At 38.7% G+C, this 27,673-nt stretch overlaps 1 protein-coding gene across 3 annotated transcripts in view; it reads right to left on the bottom strand.

The window, feature by feature from the left end:
* Positions 1-355: 355 nt before the first annotated feature.
* ptprz1b (protein tyrosine phosphatase receptor type Z1b) overlaps positions 356-27,673 on the bottom strand; it is a 94,880-nt gene continuing 67,562 nt past the window's right edge. The window contains exons 10-33 of one of the 3 annotated variants that reach the window (XM_059325500.1): positions 26,825-26,951; positions 26,658-26,710; positions 24,267-24,558; positions 24,091-24,167; positions 23,664-23,859; positions 22,377-22,598; positions 16,766-16,910; positions 16,585-16,676; positions 16,395-16,480; positions 14,452-14,472; positions 12,838-12,934; positions 12,660-12,742; positions 12,277-12,411; positions 7,619-7,750; positions 7,303-7,460; positions 6,713-6,848; positions 6,469-6,615; positions 6,248-6,341; positions 4,790-4,863; positions 4,556-4,684; positions 4,113-4,265; positions 3,857-3,999; positions 3,599-3,734; positions 356-1,961 (exon numbers count right to left, since the gene is read on the bottom strand). In XM_059325500.1, the coding sequence (XP_059181483.1) occupies positions 1,818-1,961; positions 3,599-3,734; positions 3,857-3,999; positions 4,113-4,265; positions 4,556-4,684; positions 4,790-4,863; positions 6,248-6,341; positions 6,469-6,615; positions 6,713-6,848; positions 7,303-7,460; positions 7,619-7,750; positions 12,277-12,411; positions 12,660-12,742; positions 12,838-12,934; positions 14,452-14,472; positions 16,395-16,480; positions 16,585-16,676; positions 16,766-16,910; positions 22,377-22,598; positions 23,664-23,859; positions 24,091-24,167; positions 24,267-24,558; positions 26,658-26,710; positions 26,825-26,951 (3,072 nt within the window). In that variant the 3' untranslated portion in view covers positions 356-1,817. Of the gene's footprint in view, positions 1,962-3,598; positions 3,735-3,856; positions 4,000-4,112; positions 4,266-4,555; positions 4,685-4,789; positions 4,864-6,247; positions 6,342-6,468; positions 6,616-6,712; positions 6,849-7,302; positions 7,461-7,618; positions 7,751-12,276; positions 12,412-12,659; positions 12,743-12,837; positions 12,935-14,451; positions 14,473-16,394; positions 16,481-16,584; positions 16,677-16,765; positions 16,911-22,376; positions 22,599-23,663; positions 23,860-24,090; positions 24,559-26,657; positions 26,711-26,824; positions 26,952-27,673 lie in introns of all 3 variants that reach the window. The other 2 variants (XM_059325498.1, XM_059325499.1) reach the window with 2 other exon arrangements.

Here is a 27,673-nt window from a genome sequence, read left to right on the forward strand (position 1 = left end):
AATTCTTTGTTGATTTCAACTTAATTTTGTTTTATTTAAACACCTTTGAAAAGGTTTTTGTTGGAGCTCTGCAGCTTTAGGCTCCATGCTGACCGGCAACAGATCTGACATTTGAAAGTTTGTAGTTTCTTGTTGGAAAGGCAGTGAAGTTTTTTTGGTACCACTTTCTAACAATGGATCTGTTATAAAGGATTCCTGAACTGTAACCAATGGCTTTATTAATGGTTAATAAGTAATTTCGTAATGTGTTTTTAAATCAGTTACCTGACCTGACTGGTGTTGATCCTTCCTACTTGGTAGAAATGCAGTTAAAAATCTTAGTAATTCATAAATAAATGCTCACTTAATTCATAAGCTATCAAGAATTAAGTAATAATTTAACTAAATGGACGTTGGCTTTTATCATCCACAGCATTTTTCCAAAAAGAACTGGCTGACCAGTGAAAGCAAGGTTTCACAACCTGTCAGCACAGTTAATCCAAAGTCCTATAACTGATCTATGAGGCATTAGTAAACCATTTAATAATTGTGGCATCTTGCAGTGAGGTTACACATTGCGACTAACTGAATACCCCTCCGTTTCCAACGGAGAACCTACGGTGGCCTACAGGTAACATAAAACTCCTAAAGGCCCCCTCTAGAGCCAATGTTTGGTTTGTCCATTCTGGGCTACAGTAGAAACATGATAGTGCAACATGAGGGACTCCTTTAATACAAATTTACGACCAAGGCAGTTCCAGAGCCAGTTGGAGCCGGTGCCTAATCTTGAACCAGTTCCTCGCGTTTCGACAGCTAAAGAACCGGCTCTCGGCCAGGAAAACTGGTTCCAGAGAGGCACCAACTCTTTGCTGGTCTCAAACCATGAACCACTTACGACAGGGGCTGGGGGCGGGATTATCATGACCAACAAGACCAACTAAAACATGTATCATCTATTTAATTTAATTTGTTTAACTGGCTACGATACAGGCTAGCATAAGCAGGCTAACATTAGCTGGTAACAAAGTCTCACATTAACATCTCACGTTCAGCGTTAATAAAAAAATAATCGCTGTCCAAATTGATCAAGATGAACAGAAAAAATGTGTTGTATCAGTGGTGTTTGGATGCCAATTTAGGTTCGCCAAGCTAAGAGCAACATTTGTAAAGAGACGTTGTTGTTGTTATTATGCTAGCTGAGAGATGTAATGGTGTGGCTCTTGAGCTTGTGGAAAAGCATGCAGGTTCTGAGAAGGTTCGCAAGTTGAACCAACTGCAAATGTGCCCTGGCATCGGCCCAGCAGAAGAACTAGCGTTGGTCGAAAACCGGTATAGGACCTGCTCCCTGTGTAGATATGACAAGCTAACGATAACACAACAATTCTTAGTTTCATGTGATTAGACCCTAATGAAAACATTATAATGGATATTCAACGTCTGCCACTGGATCCTCCTAAATCCTACACACTGCTCCAGTAACCATTAATAACACTATTAGTTAACTAAAATGAATCTTTTATAAACAGCGCCCTATTAGAAAATGGTACCTTTTCTCTGTTAGAGGATGATTCACATCATGGCCGGTTGGTCCCTTTATCTGACATGAGGGTGAACATCAGAATGAGCTGTGTCTGCTGATTCTGTAGCTGAGTCTGCTGAGCTTTCATACACTGACAGTTTGATAACTAAATGTTGTCACTTTTACTGAGCTGTCTGAAGCTGCCACAGGCCCAGTGGACACAGCTGAACCACACACACATGCTCTCATCTCATGTCAGGACAAACCTCAGCCACCTATACGTGTGTGTGTGTGTGTGTGTGTGTGTGTGAGAGAGAGTCTACATGAGTGACTCCAGGCTCTCAGCGATGTTAGTCTGTCCCAGAGGTACAGATCCGTTGGTTTCTGGACTCTGCAGTGCTCTCTGGTCCTCCTGACTGCTCACCAGACTCAGCACGGCTCGGTACAGATACTGGTACTGCTCCTGTGGGGGCAAAACACACATTCAAGATTGAACTATATCTTATTTTACAGCGATAGTTTAGATTTTTTTAAGTGGTTTTTACATTTAGATTTAGTCATTTACCAAACGCTTTTATCCAAAAGCGACTTACAGGAAAAAGGGGAACAAACAAGGTATAGATCGATAAGAGCCATTAGTGCAGCAATAAGGTCTAGTGAGGATTCTTTAAGGACTAGAGTTGTGGTGTGGTGCTAGGAGAGAAGATGCGCTCTGAAGAGCTGGGTCTTCAGGAGGTTTTTAAAGGTAGAGAGGGACGCCCCTGCTCTGGTAGGAACTGGTAGTGGTTCCACCAACGGGAAACCTCTTCATTGGAAGAGTGCAACAGTCGTGAGGTAGCGTATGCCTGTATTAGAGCGTTCAGGTAGGTGGGTGCAGTACCGGAGACAACTTAGTAGGGAGCATTAGAGATTTGAATTTGATGCGGGCTGCAGCAGGGGTGTGAAATGTGACCTTTTTGGCTGGTTGTAGACCAGGTGCGCCGCCGCGTTCTGGATCATCTGAATCGGTTTTACTATGGAGGCTGACAGGCCGTCAGGAGGGCGTTGCAGTAGCCAAGTTTTGAGATGATGACAGCTTGTGTCAGGAGTTGAGTAGCATGTTGAGTTAGGTAAGGTCTGATTTTTCTGATGTTGTAAAGTCCAAAGCAACCGTATTCATTTACTGCAGGTAACACACTGACTGTGGGTAAGTCCCTCACACAACAACACTTCAAAAAATATCTTTAGAAATAGCCCTTACCAGCTACTGAAGTTGCTTACGGCATTGTCATTTTAATATTCATAATGTGTTGACGGAGAGAAAAGAGTACCTTGTGTGTGAAAACCAAATAACTATTTGTACAAACTAAAAGGGGTGTCAGTAACATGGCCCCTGTTGTACTAACAACCAGCCTGTGGAAGTAGTGGAGCATTTTAAGTACCTGGGCACGATTTTAGATCAAACTAAGTTTTCATGAAAATTCGAAAATTGAGTTTTTTTTATGATAGCCAACCAGCAACTGTTTTTAATCAGGAAGCTGAGAAGCTTTGGTGTTAAGCCAACAAATTCTTGAGATGGCTTACGAGGGACTGGTTGAAAGCATTTTAAAGTCTGATAAAACTTCTTGGTTTGGTAATTTGAGTGTGAAGGACAAGAACAAGATTTTCACAATTCTTGTGAAAATCTTCCCTGCAGTCTGCACAACAGACTGCAGGGAAGGCTAAACAGATATTTGTAGATTCTTCACATCAAAAGTGTTCACCTGCTGCTGCTGGTTCCTGCCCATTTGCACAATTGTTTGTTGCTGTATATTTTTATTGGTGTGTAGTGTATTATTAGTGTATTTATGTATATTCATAGATTGTATGTTTTTAATAGTGTCATGTTTGTATCTTATATATTGGAGAAGCCAAAGACCACCACGGTGGACAATAAACTCCTGTATGTATGTATGTGTGTATGTATGTATGTATGTATGTATGTACGTATGTATGTATGTACGTATGTATGTATGTATCTATCTATCTATCTATCTATCTATCTATCTATCTATCTATCTATCTATCTATCTATCTATCTATATTATGCATATGATTACTATAAGCTACATTCCTACTTACAATATCATTAAACACCCCAGGCCTCATGAGGTTGGTCATCCGTGCTACCTGGTAAACATCTACTGCTCCCTCCTCTTCGAGCTGACTGGACAGAGTGGTGAGGGCACAGAACAGCCCTGATGTAGCACCTCCCAACCTACACACACACACACACACACACACACACACACCCACACACACACACACACACACACACAGATTTACCCTCACAACGAATCAACAAAATGTCATATGAATGCCTGTCTGTGTTGTACTCACGGGTCATACACCACTGTAGGACAGTCAGAGTGTCTGCTGTGCTCTCTGACTGTGCTGACCACATCAAAGCTGTTCCTGATGGGACTGTCTGGGTTGGGCCAGCAGGGGGCGCTGTACTGACGCACCTCGAACTCATAATTGTTCTACAAAGAGGTGGAGAATAGCAGAAAATCAGGGAGATGTGAGAGAGAGACAGCAGCAGTATCTCAAATTACTTCCTTTACTGGCAATAAACAGCAGACTGTGTGTGTATTACCTGTGGAGAGTGCATTGTAAAGTCCTGCACCAAAAGTCTTTCGTCGTTGGACAGACACACATGCTCCTCCCCCAAGTATGACACAGTGAAACCCTCAAAGCTCATTGGCTGGTCTTTGCTGGGCCAGTAAACAGTAGACTCCCCCTCTTCACTCTGACATAAACAGGAAAACATGCCAGAGTTTGTGTTTTTATACAATCATTAAAGGGAAACTTTGCCAATTTTCAACCAGCTTTATGTCTTTGCATTGTGGGTATGTGCAGATGAATGGTGTTTGGCTTCCCTCCATGATAGCAGCTTGCAGAGCCTCCAGGTCATTTGCTAAAGTCCACCAGATGAAATTAAATGCTTGATACCACCTGCACTTGTATGAAACAAAGCCGGTTGAAAACTGGCAGAATTTTACTTCAAGTGCTGCAGAGTAAAGTATGTGTGTGTTGTACCTGACAGTGTGTGTCTGGCAGACGGACAACAGTGTGTGTGCCGTGTTCCCAGATCATTCTCCAGAAGTCTGCCACGGTGCTGCTCAGAGGAGTCTGGCTCACTATGAACTCCTTACTGTGGTGGTGTCCCTGTCAAACAGCAGCAGCATCAAACTATCAGAAGATGTTTTGTTGACGTCTTATAAACATCAGAAGTGCGATTTAATAAAACAACACCATTCCCAGTTGTCTCACCATGACGTAGGAGGCGTTGATGTATCCTGTGGAGTTTGTCTCTGAAGCGGACAGACACACTCTTGATCTTTCCACTGTAGAAAAACACAAAGACACGAGTCAAGAGCCTGTTTTCACCACACAGGTAGGCTAACCAGTCACAACAACAGTCATATGTACCTCAATCTACCACACACTTAAAGGGGAATTCCCATAGTTTTCAACCATGCTTTTTGTGTCTGAGTGACTTCTGGGGATAACAGTTTTTAAACTGCTCCAGTATTGACTGAGAGCACTGCAGCCGGACACCGTAAAATTAGCTAAAATGTAATCGCAGGGGGCAACTTTGCAACGTCAATATGCGTTTAGGTAAAGTACTTGTTCTTGCCACTGACAGGTTTGTCTTTAGATGTGTCTGACAACATTATGGAAAGATGGAGAAGTTGCCGTTATCGATAGTTAATAATTAGCCCACGTCCACTCTGTCTGCAGCAGGTCTCGCCCCACTCTTGGAAAAGCATTTTTCTTTGGGAAAAATGCTTTAGTATAGGATTTCTTCTCCTTTTTGGCTGGATGTACTCATCCTGGTCAAAATGGTCGTCTTGCCAATCTGATGGTCCCAAACAATAACCAGTGTTTTTATAGAAAATCTTTTAGAAAGCACAGAGCAACGCTTTCTCTAACTTTCACCGGCACTCTTCTCACTCATGTTTCCAATGGCAACTAGTCAACAAGACTTCTCCATCTTTCCATAATGTTGTCTCAATACACTGTTTTTCAAAGTGTGGGTCCAGACCAGGTGGCAACCTCCCGGTCTGAGCAGTGAAGCAAATGTGGAAGTGCCTTAAGCCTGCATCCTTTCAAAAATCCAACAGGGGTCGCCAACAGCGACCACTGCACAAGAACTCCGGTCCTATCTATCTCAATACAAAATGAGACGACTCCTCACTTGATTTATTAAAATCTTGTGGCAACGTTATTGTCTCATTTACTAGATCATTTTTAGTGTGTCTACTATACCTGAAGACACTGAATGGAATCAATAAATAGGTCTAAAATTCTAAAAGAAAATATTTTTACTGGTAATATTACTGTAAGAAATGACAAGGACTGTTTAAAACAGAAGAAAGACTGATTATTAAAATAAAAATAAGGAAAATTTAGTGAGAAGCTGTTTGTTGATTTTTGATATTTGCCATCATAATGTACCTTTCATTTCAAAATAATTTGCATCAGGGGAGTCTTAACCAGAGGCTGATGCTATATGTGGGTCCTTTGGGAACCCCTGTCCTCTTAACAATCTTAGCCCATCAGTGGCAAACTTCTTCTTTCTCAATACTGCAGCAATTTAAAAAATGTTGTCCCCATTAGTCACTTAGACACAAGATAAGCATGAGAAAATGGAGTCCAATTTGAAAAGGAGCAGAAAAAAACCCTTTAAGGTTGTGTTCATGTGTCATTTGTGAACAGGCTGCTCACCGGGCATCAGAGCTCTGGCTCTGTTCCTCTCAGCGTTGCCGTCTCTCAGGGCCGTGCTGTAGTCTGCGTGCTTTGCCTGACGCTGACTGATCAACTGAAACACAACAAAGAGCCGTTTACTTTTCTAGAATCCAGTGTCTACCCTTGCATGGTAATAATATGATCAAAAACCAGCGTTGGTTTATTAAAACAAAGGGCCATAAAATGCCTCCATGCTATACCTTAAACTGTTTGTCCATGCGCGTCCTGCCTGACGCCCCTGGGGTCAGGAGGTCTGACACATAAGTGTGGAGGAGGTCAGAGGTCACCAAGGTGCCACGGCTCAGGATGGCCTCCACCAGAGTGTCATGGATGAAGACGTACTGCTCCTGCAGAGGATCAACAGAAACAAAGAGACAGTCTGTGGTCAGAAGGACTGACTAGATGGACATTGACATCACTGAGAGTGTGTGTCAGTTTGTTTACCTCAGTCTGAACCAGGAAGTTCCTCTGAGTCCGAACGTGTTTTAGGAAACCAAGAACGTTCACCATGCCCTGATCCTGGATCTGCTGCAGCATGCTGTCTATCACTATGTAGGTTCCTGTCCTTCCTACACCGGCACTGTGGCACATCACATGTCAAATACATACAGGTGCATCTCAATCAATTAGAATATGATTGAAAAGTCAGTTTCCAGTAGTTCAAGTCAAACAGTATTGAGTCATATACAGATGGACATACTTTTCAGAAGACAACATTTCCATATTAAACATACTTTTTAAAATTGGTCTTTTGTAATATTAATTTTTTTGGAGACACTGAATCTTTAGGTCTTCATTAAATGTAAGCCATAATCATTATAATTAGAAGAAATTAACTAAATTAAGACATGAAATGTTTCATTCTGTGTGTAATGGATCTATATAATGTGTTATTTTCACTTTTTGGATTGAATTACTGACCTAAATAAACTTTTCTATGATATTCTAGTTTATTGAGATGCACCTGTATGTGAAACAGTAGCTCTCTTTTTGTTATTAAAGAGGATGATGCTACACACACATTCACAGTTTACCTGCAGTGAACCAGCACAGGTCCCATCTCCTGTGTCCTCGCCCGGGAGGATGCTCTGATGAAGGACAGGACGGGCAGGGTGTATTCTGGGACGCCCATGTCTGGCCACTGGGTGTAGTGGTAATGGAGGACTGTGTGTTCAACTCTCCTCTGAGAAGCCTGGAGGACCACAAAGACTGTTATTATAAAGCTATGGAAGAAATATCCTATCTTTATTCTCTATTTAAGTTTGAATAGAGCTGATTGGAACTGAGCCCACTATGGACCATCTCTAGTCAGTATTATTATATGTTGGTGTATGTGTGTGTGTGACATACCTTATTTGTGGTATCTCTGACAGTGAACGCTCGCAGTGTGTAGTAAGCGAGTGTCTTGCTGCTTTTTAGGGTCACCTGGTACGGACCGTATTCTTCCTGGTTGTCCTCCGGCCAGTACTGGTCACATTTTGTCTGTGGAGAGGTGACAAAGGTAAAGCAAGAGCAGATGTCCAACAGAGATGAGCTAGAGAACAATTAACACATTTCCCTCACTGTTCTGATGTGAAAAAATTAACTGTAGCTGACATGATCGATCCAAACCATAAGACCAGGGCTCCAGGCTGCAACCTAATGCTCGCATTTTGCGAGTAAAAAGTGTGTGTCTATGTCATGAATGTATGAGGTGTGTGTGTGTGTGTGTGTGTGTGTCTGTGAGCATAGAACGTATTTTATACAGCCTATGGCATAGAGTGGAGGGTCCAGAAGTGACGTTATAGACAGCACGGAACACGTCATCTTAGGGCTGGGCGATATATCGATATAAAAGATATATCAATATATTTTTAAATGTGATATGGAATTAGACAATATCACATATATCGATATAGGTATTTTTTTTCTTTCTTTATATATAAATGAAGCCCTTACTAGGGTTTGTCATATTTAGTTATTTTGTAATGTTCGTTATTTATTTTTTCATGTAAATATATTTATACAGAAAAAAGATTGGCCTATTTTATTTCATAGACTATTTTTATTTAAAGTATTTTTTTATATAAATGTGCACTTTACGGAGCTTTGATTTTAAAAAAGTACTCCTGTTATACAGTATTTATGTTCACTTAAATAAAACTACTTGTGACATGTCATATTTGACTTTGACTTTGACTGAACATTTGCTATCACTTTGCGATAAAAATATTGTGATATATATTGTATATCTACATTCAGCCTAAATATATACTTATATAATATATACTTTTGGTCCATATCGCCCAGCCCTACATCACCTTCATTCATCCCCTTATCTCTTTCACTGTCCATCATGCTGTATTTGGGTCTTTAAGTAACAGTCTTCTTTGATGATGGCAAAAAAAACTATTCATGATTTAAAAAAAAAAAAAAAAAGCGCATTGCCCCTACTCACAGCCTTTTACCCGCAAGAAACAACGGTTCAGTCTGCAGATAAGGCAGAAATAATTAGCAAAATGTAATACTATATAATTTATTGCTTCCTTTCACAAAATTTAAGGGGCATATTGAATTCTTAAGGATGTAAAATGTAATTTATTTAATTCTAATTTATTTGTATCCTCAAAATAAAATTAAATATTTGTCATATTCTTAAAGTAGTTGTTCATTCATTACGGGAGCATTTATTAGTAGGCCTTATATAGTTCAAATGGTGAATGTGAATAATTGTGTTGCAGGGCGATTTAAGGGGTGCCACTACATTTTCTGCTTGTGCCCCTAAAAATTTTAAGTAAAGAGCACCAGTGCTTCTAGAGTTAGTCTGGAGCCCTGTTATATAAATATATAAAATATCATTTTATATTGAATAAAATAAATGCAGAGTTTTGTGCTTTATTACGGTAAAAACCATCCTCTCTTACATTATTTATCATGTAGTTTATTAATTTCCTCTTTAATATCTAGTGTGTGAGTGGCCCCGGGGTGGAGGAGGGTTTAAACACAGCAGATTGACTAAACATCAGTAAACTGTGACAGATCTGAATGTCTCAACGGTAAAATACATTGCAATACATTCAAATCTCACATTTTCCATGATGGAAGTCACTTTTCACTTTGGCTCTTTAGCTCTTGACAGGATGGTGAAGAAAAAGTCCAGAGGTGAAGAGATCATTTAGGAGAAATGGTCAAGTGAAAGTTCAGAAAGATGTTTTTTTGACCATTTGAGAAGTTGTTTTTGTTTAAATTCTGATCTTATGTACTTGACTTACCTAGAGACAAACATAGCAACCATGGAATCTTTAATCTGTTGTTTTATTGTTATTGTTTAAATATCTTTCTCCTGTGATCAAGTCCATATAACTATGAATCTGCCTCAGTCCTCTGTTGTCTTGTATACGTTTGGTTTTAGTTTCTATATTGTTAATATAGAAATATATTAGTGGAGTTCTGCTGTAATTTGTCTTTAACAAATTTATATTTGAATTTATTTTATTTTGAATGTGTATCTGAATGATTATCTCAAATAATAATTTCTCATTATAATATTTTGCCTTCATATGAATTACATGAGCATGATGTTCAAGCTGCCGGTTTATAGTGCTAACATCCTTTTTATTACTATTTAACATCACTGTTTTGAATAACATGACATACATACAGAAAATATATTCCTAGGTCGCCCATAAAGTTGGAATCATTTAGTTTTCAGACACAATCCTGTTAACTGTGCTTTCATTTTCATTGTGATATGTTTGGAAGAGATTGATTAATCAAGTTTTGAGAAGATATTCACTTTATCAGTCAATAATAAATTACAATGTCACAATAATTTCATGGAAAGATATAAAAATATCCTGTAAGAGCCTGTAAGAGCCTGTAAATGTGACAGTAATATATATGTATGCATACTAAAAAAAATGCTGAATATCATCATGGTGAGTATTTGAGTTGACTACATCAAAATTTATTAGAAGAACTCCAACAGGAATCTTTGTGTAAAATATCCATATATAAATTAAGTTGACTTCTTCAAAATGAATTAGTATTTGACTCACAGATTACATGGTTTAAATATTTGTAAAAAATATGTGAACAATAAGTGTAAAATCAGTCAGTACAACACATTTTTCGAGTAAATCATAAGCAAATTTTCAGTTATATCCTACAAATGTTTTCGAGTATATTTATTCAGTTTGTTTAATGATTTCTACTCATGTTTTCCATATGGTTAACATAATATTTCAGTTACATTTACTCAATTTATGTGGTAATTGAGCCAAGTCAATTCATTCAGACGTACTTGAAAATATTACTTAAATTTACTCATTGCTCATGTTTTGTTTAACCGCTCTGAGAGCTTTCAAACAACTCAATATTTTTAGTGTAAAAATGTTGCATTGATTGAATTAAGTAATATGCAGTATTATTTTTTTGAGTGTGTCTGAGAGCTTCCTCCACCACTAAACTGCATATATTATGTTACACATGTTGATAGAAAATGTACCAAATTACATATCTGTAAAGCTCAAACACTTCAGAGCTGCTAGCTTATGGCTACATTTAAATTGAAAATATCAGCATATGTGGGCTGGCAGTTAGATGATAAATAAATATTTTTACAATAACCATCATTTATAAATGGTAAACAGATAGTTTGTTAATGTTTAATCATCATTTATAAACCGTATATAGGCCATTTAGAATGGTAAATGCATAATTTATTAATGTTTAACTAACTACATCATTTATAAATGGCAAATAGATGGTATATTAATGTAAGTTTATAGTTTCTTTACTATTAACAAACAATTCAATTATAATTAATTTTATCAATAGTTTTAGTTGCACTCATTTTAACACTTTTAACACCATATTAAGTATGTTAATGATTTTTTAAATTATTCATATACATTTTTTTTAAGATTAAATATGTATAGCACTTTGTAAATGTTAATAATTGGTTTATAAACCATCTATAAACATTATTTAGTTGGTTATTGTAAAGTGTTACCATATTTTGTATTCATTTTTAAGGCCTATATAAATATATACTATATCACTTTATATTGAATATAATAAATGCAGTTTTGTGCTTTATTACGGTAAAAATGATCCTCTCTTACATTATTTATAATGTAGTTTATTAATTTCCACTTTAATATCTAGTGTGAGTGGCCCTGGGGTGGAGGAGGGTTTAAACACAGCAGATTGACTAAACATCAGTAAACTGTGACAGATCTCAACATCTCAACGGGAAAATACATAGAAAACAAAGCAGATTAAGTTAAAATCTCACATTTTCCATGATGGAAGTCACTTTTCTCGCTGTAACTTTTCACTTTGGCTCTTTAACTCTTGACAGGATGCAAAAAGTTCAGAGTTGACGAGATCATTTCAGAGAAATGGTCGAGTGAAAGTTCAGAAAGATGTTTTTTGTTGTTGAAGTTGTTTTTGTTTAAATTCTGATCTTATGTACTTGACTTACCTAGAGACAAACATAGCAACCATGGAATCTTTAATCTGTTGTTTTATTGTTATTGTTTAAATATTTTTACCCTGAGAGGAAGTTTTCCATATTCTACAAGCAAAACGATGTCAGAAAACTCAAGCTTGATGATCAAAAGTTAGATGGCTACTGAAATAGCCATCAGATCAAAAGTTTCACCTTTTCATTCAATGGGTTTTCTTTATTTTTATTAAATGTTCTACATTGTAGATTATTATATTTTCTAGATTGTAAATATGATGAAACACATATGGAACTACGTAGTAAAACTATGTAATGGCAACTTTGAAGAATCTAAAATATAAAACATATTCTGGTATGTTTAACAGGTTTTTTTTATTACATATTTCCATGTGTTTTCATAGTTTTGATGTCTTCAGTATAAATCTACAATGTTGAAAATAATAAAAAATAAAGAAAAAACATTGAAAGAGAAAGTGTGTCCAAACTTTTGCCTGGTACTGTACATGATGTCACTGCACTGATTTCTGTCTAGAAGTTGGAGTTTATTATGACCTACCCGTCCTTTCTCCTTGAGGTTGGTGATCATGACGATAACTCCAATATTCTGCTGCCAGATCATCCTCCAGAAGTCCTCCCTGCCCGCTCGGAGAGGCCCCTGAGCTGCGATGTACGCCCTCGTTCGCTCGTAACCCTGCAGAGGAAAGGACTATGTAGTCAAGAAAACCCTGGATGGAATCTACAAGACCTGACACCTGACCTATCATGTGTTCTGGTTTTGATTTGACTACATTCCTGTGTCAGTATAAATATTAACATACAATCAAAAATCAAGCAAATCAAAATGAATTACTTTATTCTATATGTACAACTTATACACCAAAATGTAGGGATTTCCGCCCTCTTTCATCCAATGTGACTTTCATACAGATTGATACTTACATCTACAAAGTTAGCATTAATGTAGTCTCCACATCTCCCATCTCTGTCCAGACTGTTGGAGAGTTTCACTCTACTGTGGTCATCTGGGAGAACAAAGGGTTAATCAGCTTTATAACAGCAGTTTTAAAAAAAAAATAATATATAAATATTGAACGGTAATCAGTGAAAAGTGACGTACAGGCCAGTATGTTTATGTATCTGTTCTTGCTTTTGTTGTCAGGGTGATTGGAGCTGTCTGCAGTGATGCCCATGTCCACCGTGCACGCCTGCACCTCCTGAAAAACAACATAAACACAAACAAGACTCCGGTTAGTCGCTCAGAGGAAGCTAAGCATGCTAATTAGCACAATTAAGACCGGAGTGAATATGAAATGTGTCTGTTTTTCTTCTTGATAAGTAGTTTTTTTTCCTTTTTTATATTCTACTGGTCTACAGCTACCTATAGTACTGCAATACAACAGTTAAATGTCTACAGTGAAGACAAAACAACAAAGAAATAAGCACTTGCGAATGAAGCTGTAACTACATTAATGAATTGTGTTGGGAGGAACATACAGATCTTGTGATAGAAAGAATAACAGGTTACATTAATCCCTGATTTAAATATGCTAAGGCTGTTTCACAATCCATGCAGGAGACTCATGTTACTGTATGTGAGCTGTATTATAGCCTGATATTCAACAAAGATGGGACAGAGAGCATCTGCAGGGACGGTGGGATTTCTTTTTCTATTTCACTACTATAAATTATTATAAATATGGATTTACAAGACACGTAAAATTTTGCTTATAATGGTCCTTGGCTCCATATCAGTTTGTCTGTAAATTGCAGTGATGGAAGAAGTTTTCAGATCCTTTACAAAAGTAAAAGTACTGATACCACACGTGGAAATTACTCCACTACAAGTAAAAGTCCTGCATTCAAAACTTACTGAAGTAAAAGTACAGAAGTATCAGCATCAAAATGTACTTAAAGTATCAAAAGTTAAAGTACTCGTGATTGTTTCATATATTCCAAATATATCATTGGATTATTATTTCTTGAAGCATTTATGTGAGCAGTGTTTTAATCTCGACCTGAAAAGTAACTTAAGCTGGCAGCTAAATGTACTGGAGTTAAAGTAAAAAGTTACATTAATGAAAATACTAAAGTAAAGTACAAGTACCTCAAAATTGTACTTGAGTACAGGACTTGAGAAAATGTACTTAGTTACATTCCAAGTGGTAAATTGCCTTTTCGATACAGACGGAAATTTGAAGAAGCAGAGTTAGTCAGCTCTGCTTCAGACGTTAAGTCAAAATCACATTTTACATAATTATATGAAAAAGCCTACAGTCATGGAAAAATATATAAGACCACCCTGATATCTAGCCATTTTCAATGGTTTTCTTGATAATGATTTTGGTTATTATCAAGAAAACCATGGAAAATGTCCAGATATCAGCTCTTAAATTAAACTCTTATCAGCTATTTTTGTTCTTATTATTAAATGTGTCCTAAAAATGTACCTTTAGCTGTACCAGGCATTAAAATTAACAAGAAAGTGAAGAAAAAGGGTGATCTAATATTTTTTTCCATGACTGTATCCATTTAAAAATAAGTTATATTATTTACCAGGTTAACATTCAATATCACATCTGAAATACAGATGATACAGCCTATAAGCCGACTGGTTTATCAACAGTGTCAAACAAGGGAGATTTCATTCTAAACAAAACTTTTAGATTTGTAAGAAAGGAAAAGAAAGGCACACCTCTGGAGCTGGGGAGGGCTGATACTGTAGGTGTCTTACCTCATAGGATTCTTTGACAATCTAATGGAGGGTGGTGAGGATGCAGAAAGCACGACGATGGTGGTGGAGGTGGTGAAAGGAGAGTGGAAGGCGGGGATAAGATGACAGACAGACAGACAGGGAGTCAGTGCAGGTACAGGAATATGGGGTTCAGATACACACACAGAGGCGGTGCTAAGTGGGAAATACACTAATATTCCTAACTGAGCTGCAGACATTTAGCTTCCAACCATACTAGTCATGGCCTTTAGTTCTACACTGTACAGCACTGCAAAGGCTTTTGTGTGTTTACAAGTCTGTGATGTGCTCATTGAATGTAAGCTCTTTATTACGACTGATGTGAAATGTAGGTTTGTTACTGCAGCTAGAGCAAAAGCAGAAACACTAACAAAATGAGGGAAAGCACATTGACAGTTACACAGGAGAAATACATTTCAATGATTCCTATATGTGTGTGTGTTACTCAGGAGGTTCATGCTAGGAAACAGGTGACGAATGTCATGCAGATGTACCTATTGTTATAACGCATCCACAGACTGTTATAAAGGGTAAATACACCGACTGGCCACTTTTTTTAGGTCCACTAATGGGATCCAATACAACATCTCCATTCTGAAATTTTGCTTTCACAATAATAATAATGTTCACTTTTGATTGGAGAGTTATTCATTTAACTATATCTCCATTATATAAGTTGTAGTTTGCAGAAATTTTTGCTACCCAGTTTACATACATGGTAGTGTTATAATATTATACACACCTGCCAATATAATGCACTTCAGTACACCACCACCACCCACTGTGACCTCAATAATAAAAAGTAGAATTATTACAATTCTGACAGTAAATAAAACCTGAAAAACTACACTCTTTTTAATAGTAGAGTTAGTGGCAGAGCTGTTGTATTACATAACATTACATTGCACTGGTGTACCTAATGAAGTGGCTGGTGTATGTAACAACATTAAACCCTCCCCTCCAGGGATATTTTAAAGTACGAAGAATTACTAAATAAATAAAGCACATCTACTCTTTCTCTTTCATTGAGAAATTCTGGATCTGGCTTGGAGCCAGGTTGACCACTGAAAAAGCAGTGCACCTTCAGTCATACATGTTTGTGCATGCAGACTGAGATAAGGAGTCAGTTTTGCAACAAATTCTGCAACTAGCAGACGTATCAGAATGGTAAGTTATGGTAAATGGTAGTTAGCATATTTAGCTTGCAACTGACAGTGGCTGACACAGTGTTAGTGGTTGTGAAACATTCAATAATATCTGATTCGATGTTAAAGTGTGTTTGTGTCCAATCTACAGTGAAAATTTCAGGTTTCTTTTACAGCTTTTGATTAACTTTTTGAAGTAGTGACATGCCTGATTTAGCTTTTTAAGGCAGGTTTTAGGGAAGTGCCCTGTCACAAGTGATAATCTTTGCGCAGACACGAGTCAGTATAGGCAAGGTCGACATTTTAGGGGACATAAACATTACTGAGCGGAGGGGATTTGTAAGTTATGTCATTACTCCACACTTCTCAAGCCTTGTTTTACATTCATATGACAAGCTTGAGATAAGACGCTTTTATTGAACAAAGTCCTGTCGTCAGTTTGATGTGTTCGCATATTTGAATTTGGAGCCCGCCATGGTTAGTACCAAACACCCTTTCTGCATACAGCACAAGTTACATACTATAACTTATATATATTGCTAAAAAACATGATGTTAATAGAGATATGGAAGAGCATTAAGAAGCTATGACAAATGAGTTACTGTCTATGTATGCACATGAACCAAAACTAAGAGGTCCCTTTATCTTATGTAACCAGGATCTCCCAACAGTGCATCTATCTACAATCTTTTTTCATAATATCTTTTGGCTGTTTATGTTTCCCTTGTGAAGAAAGTTTTTCAGAAGACTTTTTATTTAAGCCATAAACAATCCACACACCTCAAACTCCTTGGAGAAAGTGTTGGTGGTGTGCAGCTCCAGGACATGCTTCACAAACTGCTTCACTGTCAGTGGCTCGTGACCGTCTGCAACAAGAGAATGAACGCTTAACTGCAAGCTTCCAATGGTGGCTCTGTAGTGTAAATAATAATGTAATAAAGTCCTATGAGTGTGTGTGTGTGTGTGTTACCTGTAGCCAGCAGCAGGGGTGTAGATGGAGCTGATATGACTTTAGGTGACGCACTGTCATCTGGGTAGAAATTAGCCGCCTGGAAACAGTTTCTGTGACACAAACAAATCAGAATTCAAGTGAAGTACACAGGTTAAATTTATACTTGTGTGTTCGTGTGCTATTGTGCGAGTGTGTGTACCTCCAGTAGACGAGTATGCCCACCAGTACCAGCAGACAGAGGATGGTGAGAGTGGAGACGACAGCCAGAGGAACGACTGTCCTCTTCTCCCGCTCTACGCCTCCCACCAGCCCGACACGAGACTCGTGGCTGCTGTTGCTGCCCTCTGACAGAGACGAGAGGCGGAGGAAGAAGGGTGGAGTTATGGGTGAGATTATAAAATGGTTACTCAAACTTTTCAAAGAGAAATTATCACACATTAAACCTGCCTTAATTGTTTTTTGGTCACTTGGGGCAGCACAGCAAGGTGTAAAGAGAATATTAAGATATAATAGCCTTATATAGTTGATTTACACAGTTAATAACAAAAAGAAAGAAATAGAATGACCTTTGCATTCATTTTGACTTTTTGGCTCACTGGCTAATGTAAGTCCAATATTTACTGCTCTTTTATTTCAGTTTGCATCTCTGCCAGTTCCTCAGGGGAATCTGGCTTGGGACAGGCTAGGAGCGAGGGGTGGATCTGCCTGAGAACCGAGAACATTACATGTTTGCAGCCTGTCAATCAAAGGTAGCCACGCCCCAAACCATCCCCTGCTTTATCATCTATTTTCCTCTAAATGGGACTATTATTTATACAATTAAGATAATTTATTGGAGAAGACCTGAAACTAGAGATAGAGATCATATTCTTACCACGAGAATTTTTTCTGAGGTAATAAATAAAGTGAGAAGTCGTCTCATTTTGTATTGAGATAGGATTCAGATAGGACCGGAGTTCTTTAGCCACTGCTGTTTTTTTGAAAGGATGAAAGCTTAAGGCACTTATACACTTGCTTTAGTGCTCAGACCCAGAGGTTGCCATCCGGTAATACTGTATTCACACCAAACATGAAGCTAATTTTCACCTTGTGTTACTCAAGCGAGTTTGACTTTAGAAGCATTTGTGTTTATTTTTGCAGGCAAGACCCACTTGGACTAGTGCCAGAGCTAACTTGGTTCATAGTAAAGTACAACCGATACTTAGAATTAAATAACAGACACATATCCAGAACTTACCAGGTACTCCAGCTTTGCTGCTTACTTTTCACAATCTCATTTTTTCGTCTGGACAACTATGAGGTATTATCATAGCATTCTGGGTGCCCACAGATGGCTACAATATATTTCTTAAACATTTCTGACTGAACAACGTCAGCATGTCAGTGACATCGGTGGAATCAGGAGAATCTCAAAGCTGAGAGGCTTTTCTGACTCAATGTCCCACATATTTATTATACTTATTGTTTCAAAAAAAGGGTCATTAATTAGCGTCATTCGGCATGAATTTGTGACTTTATGCATTGTTGCATTGACTTTGTATAAAAAAAAATGGTGTGTTCAAATAACATCTGTTTTGAACACACCATAAGATGACCCATTCCACATTGCACGGCTGTGGCTCGGTTGGTAGAGCGGGTCGTCTTCTGATCGGATAATTGGTGGTTCGATCCCTGACCGTGGCAGCCTACATGTCGAAGTATCCTTGAGCAAGATACTGAACCCCAAATTGCTCTTCATGCTGCGTTCATCAGTGTGAGAATGAATTCCCAATGGTGGCAGGTAGCACCGTTTAGGGTAGCCTCTGCCACCAGTATGAATGTGTGTGTGAATGGGTGAATGAGCGTAGTCTGTAGTGTAAAGCACTTTGAGTGGTCGAAAAGCGACTAGAAAAGCATTATATAATTGCAGGTCTATTTACCCTATAATAATTTAATAATTTGTTAATATCTAAATACTGATGGTTTTAGTGTTTATGTTACTAGCAATAACAGCCATCATGGCAGAATAGACAAAACAAAGAGTGCCACCTAACTCAAACACTGTAGGCTGGCACTGATGTGAGAGAACAGATGTACGAGAGGGGAAAACTGTCTCATTTTGTTAGAGACAGAAGTGAGGAAAAGCTTGGCATTAAGTAACATTTACCTTCCGTTTCCTCCTCCGTGGCCTTGATGCCATCTGTCAGCCTGAGCAGAGGGATGAGACGCCCCAACAGGGGACTTGTTCCACCATCAAACAACAACCCGTCCACACTTGAGGACTGCTGTGAACTGTCTCCTCTTACAGCTGCACCACTGTCATCTTTACCACCTCCTTCCATGTGTTCTTCACTCTCCAGACCTCCACCTCTTTTACCACCAGTCTCTTTGTTGTCTTCCGGAGTGGAATTAGCCCCAAAAATGTGTCTGTCAGCACTCATGTTTCCACCCTTCCCATCATGCCTATCACCACCATCATTGTTAATTTCTTCACTGCTGTCAAACAGTGTGAATGCTTCTTTTTCACCAAGTTCCTTTTCAACTACAGCTTTGATATCTTTTCCATCATCCCTGACATTCTTTCCTTTTCCTTCTCCATCTTCCTCTCCATCTCCACCACCTTCTCCAGATCCACTGACATCCTCAGGCCAGCTCACAACTCTAAAACTGGACCTAACTTCATTCCCACTGCTGGCTTCGGTGTATATCGTCTTTCTTACAGCAGCCTCAGCTTCAGTTTCTGCCCCTTTCTCTTCCAACGTGTCACAGCCTGCTGTGCTATTGATCTGTCTGCCACTCTCATCTGTTTTATCATCCACTTTCCTCACTCTCTGATTCCCACTGTTGTGTTCTCCGTCTGCTATCTTTTCTTCTCCCTCCCCACTTAGCTCACATTCATTCTCCTCCATTTCTTGCTCTGCTTCTGTTTCACTCTCTTTCTTGTTTCTTATTTCTCCTCCCGTCCCACCTGCACCACCATCTGTTTCACCACCCATCTTACTTCCTGTTGATCTACTCTTTTTGCCAATTTTATCCACCTTGAAGCTTGAATTTGGAAGAGTAGAAAAGTCAGTTTTGACTGTAGTGATGCCATTAAATTCTTGATTGATTCTGTTGCTATAAAGGCCGGAGCCCGATCCACTTCCCTCTGCTGACCAGCCTGTGCTGGATTCGTCTGAATTAGAAGGAATGGACGAAGTCAAACTTTTAGAATCAAGGAATGACCGGACTGATGTGAAGTTGTGGTCTTCTTTATGTCTGTTTGTTCTTGATTCCAGCAAGATATTGTCATCATCTTGAATCTTACCCTCAGTTTGATCATGAGAAGTGTTTAGGGTCTTTTCTACCACTATGTTTGTTTTTGATAAGTTGATGGTACTCAAGGTATAATCAGGCAGCAGAAAAAGGGGCTGCTCAGTGATTAAGTGATCTTGAGAATCCACAGTAGTAGAGATCTGCGGTTGCTCTGAATCCACTTGTAGATTGCCAATAGAGTGCTCTTCCATGGACTTGTCATTGTGATGAAAGATAATCCCACTCCTGTTGACTTCAGGGAGGGCAGGAGAAGGAGGGAATCTGCTGATGTATTCTTTAAAAGGGTTGAGTGATTGAGATGTGAATATTTCAGCTGATCCCTCTTCTGAAACAGAGACTGCAGGATTTGCAGGGTTGGCGATCGCTGCACTCGAAGTGTCAGAAGAGTTTGTTAAGGCAAAGGACTGGTCAAGGACTGATTCCTCAACCTTGAATGTGGGTGGAACTGCTGCAAGAAAAGCCAAAGTAAAAGTCTAAAAAAAAATGTTTGGACACCAGCATTGGCATGTTTTGAAACAAAGATGAAAACCTAGTCGTGTGATTAAAAAAGACTCTCTTGAATGAATGAGAATGATAAACTTTAATAAAAGGGCAATATTTTAAAATGATTCATTATTGTGAGTTACTAAGTCATTAATTTAATATACTTAATTAATATTTTGAGGTACTAATTTATTATTTTGAAGTACTAAGTTATTATTTTGAGGTACTAAGTTATTATTCTGAGTTACTAAGTCATTAATTTTATATACTTAATTAATATTTTGAGGTACTAAGTCATTATTTTGAAGTACTAAGTTATTATTTTGAGGTAGTAAGTTATTATTTTGAAGTACTAAGTTATTATTTTGAGGTACTAAGTTTTTTTTTTGAAGTACTAAGTTATTATTTTGAGTTAGTAAGTTATTATTGTGAGTTACTAAGTCATTAATTTAATATACTTAATTAATATTTTGAGCTACTAAGTTATAATTTTGAAGTACTGAGTTATTATTTTGAGGTAGTAAGTTATTTTTTTGAAGTACTAAGTTATTATTTTGAGGTAGTAAGTTATTCTTTTGAGGTACTAAGTCATTATTTTGAGGTACCAAGTTATTGTTTGAGGTACTAAATTATCATTTTGAGGTACTAAGTTATTATTTTGAGTTACTAAATTATTATTTTGAGGTACTAAGTCATTACTTTGAAGAACTTAGTCATCATTTTGAGGTAATAAGCTATTATTTTGAGATACTAAGTTATTTTTTTGAAGTACTAAGTTATTATTTTGAGGTAATAAGTTATAATTTTGAAGTACTAAGTTATTATTTTGAGGTAATAAGTTATTATTCTGAGTTACTAAGTCATTCATTTTATATACTTAATTAATATTCTGAGGTACTAAGTCATTATTTTGAAGTACTAAGTTATTATTTTGAGGTAGTAAGTTATTTTTTGAAGTACTAGGTTATTATTTTGAGGTACTATGTTATTATTTTGAAGTACTAAGTTATTATTTTGAGGTAGTAAGTTATTATTTTGAGGTACTAAGTTATTTTTTTGAGGTACTAGGTCATTATTTTTGAGGTACTAAGTTATTATTTTGAGGTACTTAATCATTATTTTGAGATACCAAGTTATTATTTGAGGTACTAAATTATTATTTTGAGGTACTAAGTTATTATTTTGAGTTACTAAATTATTATTTTGAGGTACTAAGTTATAATTTTGAGGTAAAAAGTCATTATTTTGAGGTACTAAGCCATTATTTTAGGATTCTATGTTTTTGAGGTTCCAATTGAAAATGAGCTTCAAAAAGTAATGTGTCCTTTCAAAATGTGTTCTCCATGCCAAGAAAGACTGAAAGAAGTTGAGAAATTCAGACAGAAGAGTCTTGACTGAGCAAAGGTCGACTTTTTGGTCATCATCATGCTGACACGCTACCCAAAATGCATCAAGAAAGCCAAGAATGAATCATCAAGTAAGCACTGCATTTAGTGAGGAGAGAAGATAAAAACAACCACCAGAGTGCGCCCTTGAACCACAGAATGCAGACCCAGAAGAGGAGTCCCAAAGGCAGATGCTAATCATGGAGCGATTAGCCTGAGTGAAGTCTGAGTGGACTCAAAATATGACATCATTTGGAGTCGTGAGATGCTGCAAGATCTGAGCAAGAGTCAAGCATATTTAATCTCAGCAGCAGTTCAGAGAGTCACGGATTATCATTTTAATCACAATCAACAGCAGCTTATTCTTTTTAACCATCATCATTACCACCACCAGCATTATCCACACCATGCCATTACAACACATGCCACCAAGATCACAGCAGTGATTAGCCAAGCAGTAGTGGGCTATCAGGGGAGGAAGGCAATCATCCACCGCAATTAATTCCAGCCCACCACAGTAACAAACATTTATTTATACTGCTGCTGTTGTGTAAAATCCCTCAGATTATAAATTCTTAGCCACTTTTAATAGGAAGTAACCATACCATTTTATATCATATATATTTATTGAGAGGATGTTCGTCTTACCATTGAACATGGGCTGGGTTGTGTGCATCAGCACCCTGAGGAGAGACGAGGTGGTGAATGATTTGTACACTGACTCAGCCAGTGTGTTGCTGGCCGTGGCTGCCCTCTCCGTCATCCAGAGGAGGGACGGGGTGGAGGAGGTGAAGCTTTCTGCTACAGGTTTGTTCACGGGGGCGTCGCTGTCTTCAGAGGACGGCAGGGAGACAATGTCCACTTTATTACCTGTGGGACAGAATGTACAGAATGATGTTATGACATGACACCTGTTGAGGCTTTACATGGCTTCATGTGATATGATTTTTCATGATGTAACTACATGATGTGGTGTCACATGATAAGCCCTGGCATAATATCAGGACATGATGTGGAATAGTCATGAAATGAATTGACGATGATCTGACGAGTCATGATGTAATGAAATGTAGGATGTCATGTGACATGCTGAATGACACATCACATGGTATGCTATATGCATTAACCCTTTATCTGGCGAAGAACTATATTTGGTAACTTCAGTGGCTATCAAAATGGATTTCTTCCAGCTAATCAGCAAAGATCAGGCTACGTCACAGACAGTGACACCATGACATCTGACCAATCAGTATGATAATAATATAATTATATTAACTTTATTGGCCTTGACCTCCAGTGTAAAAATGAAAAATTTAGAAAAAAAACTTAGATAAAAGTTGCAAATTTACTACATTAAAGTGGCAAATCTACAAGAAAAAAATATGCAGATTTAAGAGATTTAATGTGGTGAATCAGCACGAAAAAAGTCGCAGATTTATGAGACAAAAGTTTTTTAAAAAGCAACTTTCTTTCTCGCAGATTCACCACTTTAATCTTGTTAACTTTTTTCTCAAAATATTACGCCCCTTCCCCGGGTCCGTATGTTTTTCTTTTTACACATTCTGGCTGTATGTTATATCCTCCAATATTCTCTAGGGTTGAAAATGAAAAAAACATATTTTAATGAGTGCCCTATTAAGAGTTAATGACATTCTTATTATCGTGTCATGCAGAGAACTATGCCTAGCCTGTAAAATTTATATAAGCCAGAGCCAGAACACCAGAACACTGCACCTGCAAACAATACTCAAATAATGTATTTGAAACATTTTAAAAATCTTTCTTAACTACAACAGGGGCAGGATCAGTGGCAGAAAAAATCTTCTGCTGCTTCCCATTCTTATATTCATGAGCTTCAAATCCTCCCTGGCACTACTTGGAGAACCAACCAAAGAGGTTTCTGGTGAAAAAGATGCCAAAATAATCAAACCTGACCTGGCAACACAGCAGCAGCAGCAGCAGCAGACACTGTTGCAGCAGAGGTGTTTGTTTCTAGTGGGGAGTTGTTGACAGTGTCTTCATAGAAGATATCTGTGACTTGGATGTCCTCCACAGGAGGGGTGAAGAGGTCCGACTGGGGAGAAGGGAGGCCACTTTCTCTGTCATGGTCTGGTGGACCCTGATCCCCTGACTTCAAGTAGAAGGGACAGCAAACAAAAACAGCTTTTTTCATAGAACATGAGACAAATCTTTGGAAAAGGTAAACTAAAACATATTAGTCTGGTATGTGGGGGGAACAACAGAACCAGCAACTTTGCATTTACATTTTGTGTTGTTTTTTTTGTTGAACATTAGGTACATTTTAACCAGGTTTAAGGGTGAAGTGAATAAAAACATGGACTTAAAGAGTTTAGTGAACTACCTGATGTGGGAATGCTGACAGCGAGGCCTCTTCTGTGATTTGTCGGCGGATCGTCTGCTGTGTGGTTGTCCGAGCGACTGGAAACAGGAAGCCCGGCTGCTCGGTTACCTCGGTTACCCATATTGCGCCGTTGCCGTCAAAACCCCCTTTAGTGATCGGTGCACGTGTGGGCTCACCGTCCTCGTAAATCCAGTTCTGGTCCATATCATTGGGATCAACCCTGTTCTGGTCCGGATTCTTTTTCACACTCTGGTTGATTCTGGTTTTCTGGAGCACGGCAGACTGAGAGGGAGTCTTCGGGGTTGAACTGGTGCTGACCGGGAACGGGAGGTTCTCGTGGTGTGAAGGTTGGTTCTGGTAAACTCTGGTCTGCTCCACTGGGATCTCCTCTACGGGGCTGTGGTCCTCCGGAGACAAATCCAACTGATTCTGGTTCTCCGGCTTCTTCTTTTTGGCTTTAGATAAGACCTAACACAAAAAAAAAAAGCACTATTGTGAGGAGCTGTGTCACAAGATGTTTGGTTGTATGCTGTATGTGATCATGACAGTAATAAAGGACTGTTGTGCTATCATCATGTCTTGCTGAAAGGGATATTTTGGATTATCCACTGTAGATGGCAGGCGACATGCACCCAGTTTGGAGAAGCAGACAGCAGTACTGACACAGAAGCTAAGCAATGTACTGCTGTGGACAGGGGCTGCAGCTAAATTAGCCACCTTTTAAAAAAATCAATATCAGTTTAAGTGTATACTATATTTACAATATTTTTGCCGCTTTACTATTGACAGGATAGACGGGGCAGTTATCTATGCTCTCTTGAAAGTCACCAGAATCCATTGACAAAAACTTTAATTTTACCTTCCAGAACACAGGTTTACTGGTCTATTACTGCTTTAACCAATTACTGTTTTTGTGTTACTGTATGACTTTGGAATTAAAAAGGGTTGGTTTGAATTCACCAAAATCACACATTTTAGCCAAACAACTCAATACTACTTTAAGTGTACATTATACATAATATATCCATGGCTTTACCTTGTCGTCAACTAAAGTCGGGAATTATCTATAGACGCGTTTCCATTCGGTACTTTTCCCTCTAGTGAGCCACTATGGCTGTGGCTTGGGAGAGAGGATGCGCCTAACTTCAAAGGTTAGCGGCTCAGGTGGCAGAAAGTACCTGCCTCGGGTAGGTACTTTTCTGAGCCGCTACTGTGCTGCTACTTACTAGTCGACGCTGATTGGATACGATTGAGACTTGAGGCGTGCATGATTCATTTGGAGACTGGACTGGAGCTAGGAGAGACTGCTGTGGGAGGACTGGGCCGCCTGTGATTGCTTTGGGACGGCACCTGCAACTCCTTAAGAAGAGTAGGAACAAGTCTCCAAAAGTCTCCAATTACACCAGATAAAGTCACTGGATGTGGCGCTAGTTACTTTTTTGAAAAAGAGTCGCTAGAGGGGTCTGAATAGTCTGAATAGTCTGAATAGTCGCTTAAAATATCGACAAAGTCGTTAAGACGGCAACACTGCTTGCCGCGTCTGTCTGTTGTCACATTTGAACTCTGTTGGTTAGCCGCTACAAAAGTACCTGTATGGGAACAGAGGCCGAGACTAACTAGTGGGTGTAACCAAAACACTCACTTTCCAAAAAGTACTCAGTCAAACCACGCCTTGTGCGCTCTTGAAAGCCACCAAACTCCATTGACAAAAACAACAGTTTTACCTTGCAGAAAGGAGATTCTAGTTTACAGCTGCCTTGATCAATTAGTTTGTTTGTAAAATTGTGCGACTTTGGTTAATTCAAACTAACCCTATATAACTCCAAAGTCATACAATAATGTAAACACAGTAATTGGTTCAGGTAACAGTAGTCCAGCAAAACCTGTGTTCTGCAAGGTAAAATTACAGCTTTTGTCAATGGAGTCTGGTGGCTTTCAAGAGAGCATGAAACTGCCTCAGTTTCCTGTCTGAGGGTCTGTGTGACAGCAAGGTAAATCGGTGGCTAAAACACATTTAGCAGCTGCCCCCTGCTTAGCTTCTGTGTCAGTACTCCTGCCTGCTTCTCCTTACTGGGTGCATGTTGACCACCATCTACTGTAAGTAATACACTGGCTGTGGATAAGTAAACCAGAAATATCCCTTTCAGTGAGTGAATATAAACATCCTTCCAAAGACACAGTGGTGGTGCAGCTGTCTTGTTTACATCTTCAGCATTCAAATCAACTGATAATAATGCATAAAGTAATTTCCTTCATGCAATGAGGAAGAGTTGGGCAGGCTGTACTGGTTCTGTCTGTGAGAAAAACATTCTCGCAGTTTCTTTTTCTTTTTTTTTACAATTATATCTCTCTCTAAACATGCTGGAAAGGCCTGTCTAACCTTTTGTGCTGCTCTCAAAACACTCAATGACAAGCCTCTACTGACATAATTACACTCATTTGCATAATAATTAGGTTCACTAATATGACTGAATGCAGGGCAAACTTCAGCACTGCAAAGTAATTCAGCTTAATGAATGCCAACAAGTAGAGCGGTGTCAGGTGAAACCACAGATAGAGAGCCTCACCTCCCTGTTGCCTTCCACCTCTTTAGCGCCAGAGTCAGCATCGGAATCGCTTTCTAAAGAGAGGAAAGAAACAGACACTTACTAACACTTGCAGTTAATGTGACAGTCAAAATATATGCTCTTACTTTGTAGGAGTTTTGTTTCTTTGTAGGAGTGTGTGTTTGTACCAGGGTCTTCTAACGGCATGTCTACTATAATCTGGTCGCTCCATCGTCCTCTGAGTCCGTTGGTGCAGACAGCGACCACCTGAACCACATAGCTGCTGTTGGCCAGCAGGCTGTGGATGATGGCACCCTGTAAATACATTTAACATTTAGTCATTTAGCAGACGCTTTTATCCAAAGCGATTTACAGGAAAAAAGGGGAACAATCAATGTATAGTGCAAAAAGAGCCGTTTGTGCAGCAATAAGTGCTGGTGACAATTCTTTAAGGAATAGAGTTGTGGTGTGGTGCTAGGAGAGAAGATGCTCTCTGAAGAGCTGGGTGTAGGAGCTGAATGTGTTTGGTTGAGGTTTGATGTGTGGTGTAATTCACTCAATGTATGCGTGGGGTAGCTGTGCTGTTACCTGGGGAGCTCAGGTGCATATAGGTGGGATTGTTTATTCTCTTTGGGCAGGGTTTGACCTGGAAGGGCAAACGTTTTTTTAAACCGATGTAACGCTGTAGCGCTGTAACGCTGTAGCGCTGTAACACTGTAGCTCATCATGCCGGTAGTTTGTTTGTATGTTTTCCCTCGTTTACATTGCACAGCAATAAACGCACTGTGTTGTGGAACAGCGTGAACATTTATTCAATGCGGTAGAAGAGCATCAGCCAAGGTGAGGCGTGTCAACCAGGTTATTCCGGGACTCAAATACATCAGTAGCTCTAGTATTAGACTGAGCTCCTTTCATACTGGGTCTCCAGGAGTTTTTAAAGGTAGAGAGGGACGCCTCTGCTCTGGTAGGAACTGGCAGTGGTTCCACCAAAGGGGAACAAGAAATGCAAAGAGATTGGATTGCCTTGCCTTTATAGG

The sequence above is a fragment of the Centropristis striata genome, chromosome 22 (assembly GCF_030273125.1).
Source record: "Centropristis striata isolate RG_2023a ecotype Rhode Island chromosome 22, C.striata_1.0, whole genome shotgun sequence".
Classification (NCBI taxonomy): Eukaryota; Metazoa; Chordata; class Actinopteri; order Perciformes; family Serranidae; genus Centropristis; species Centropristis striata.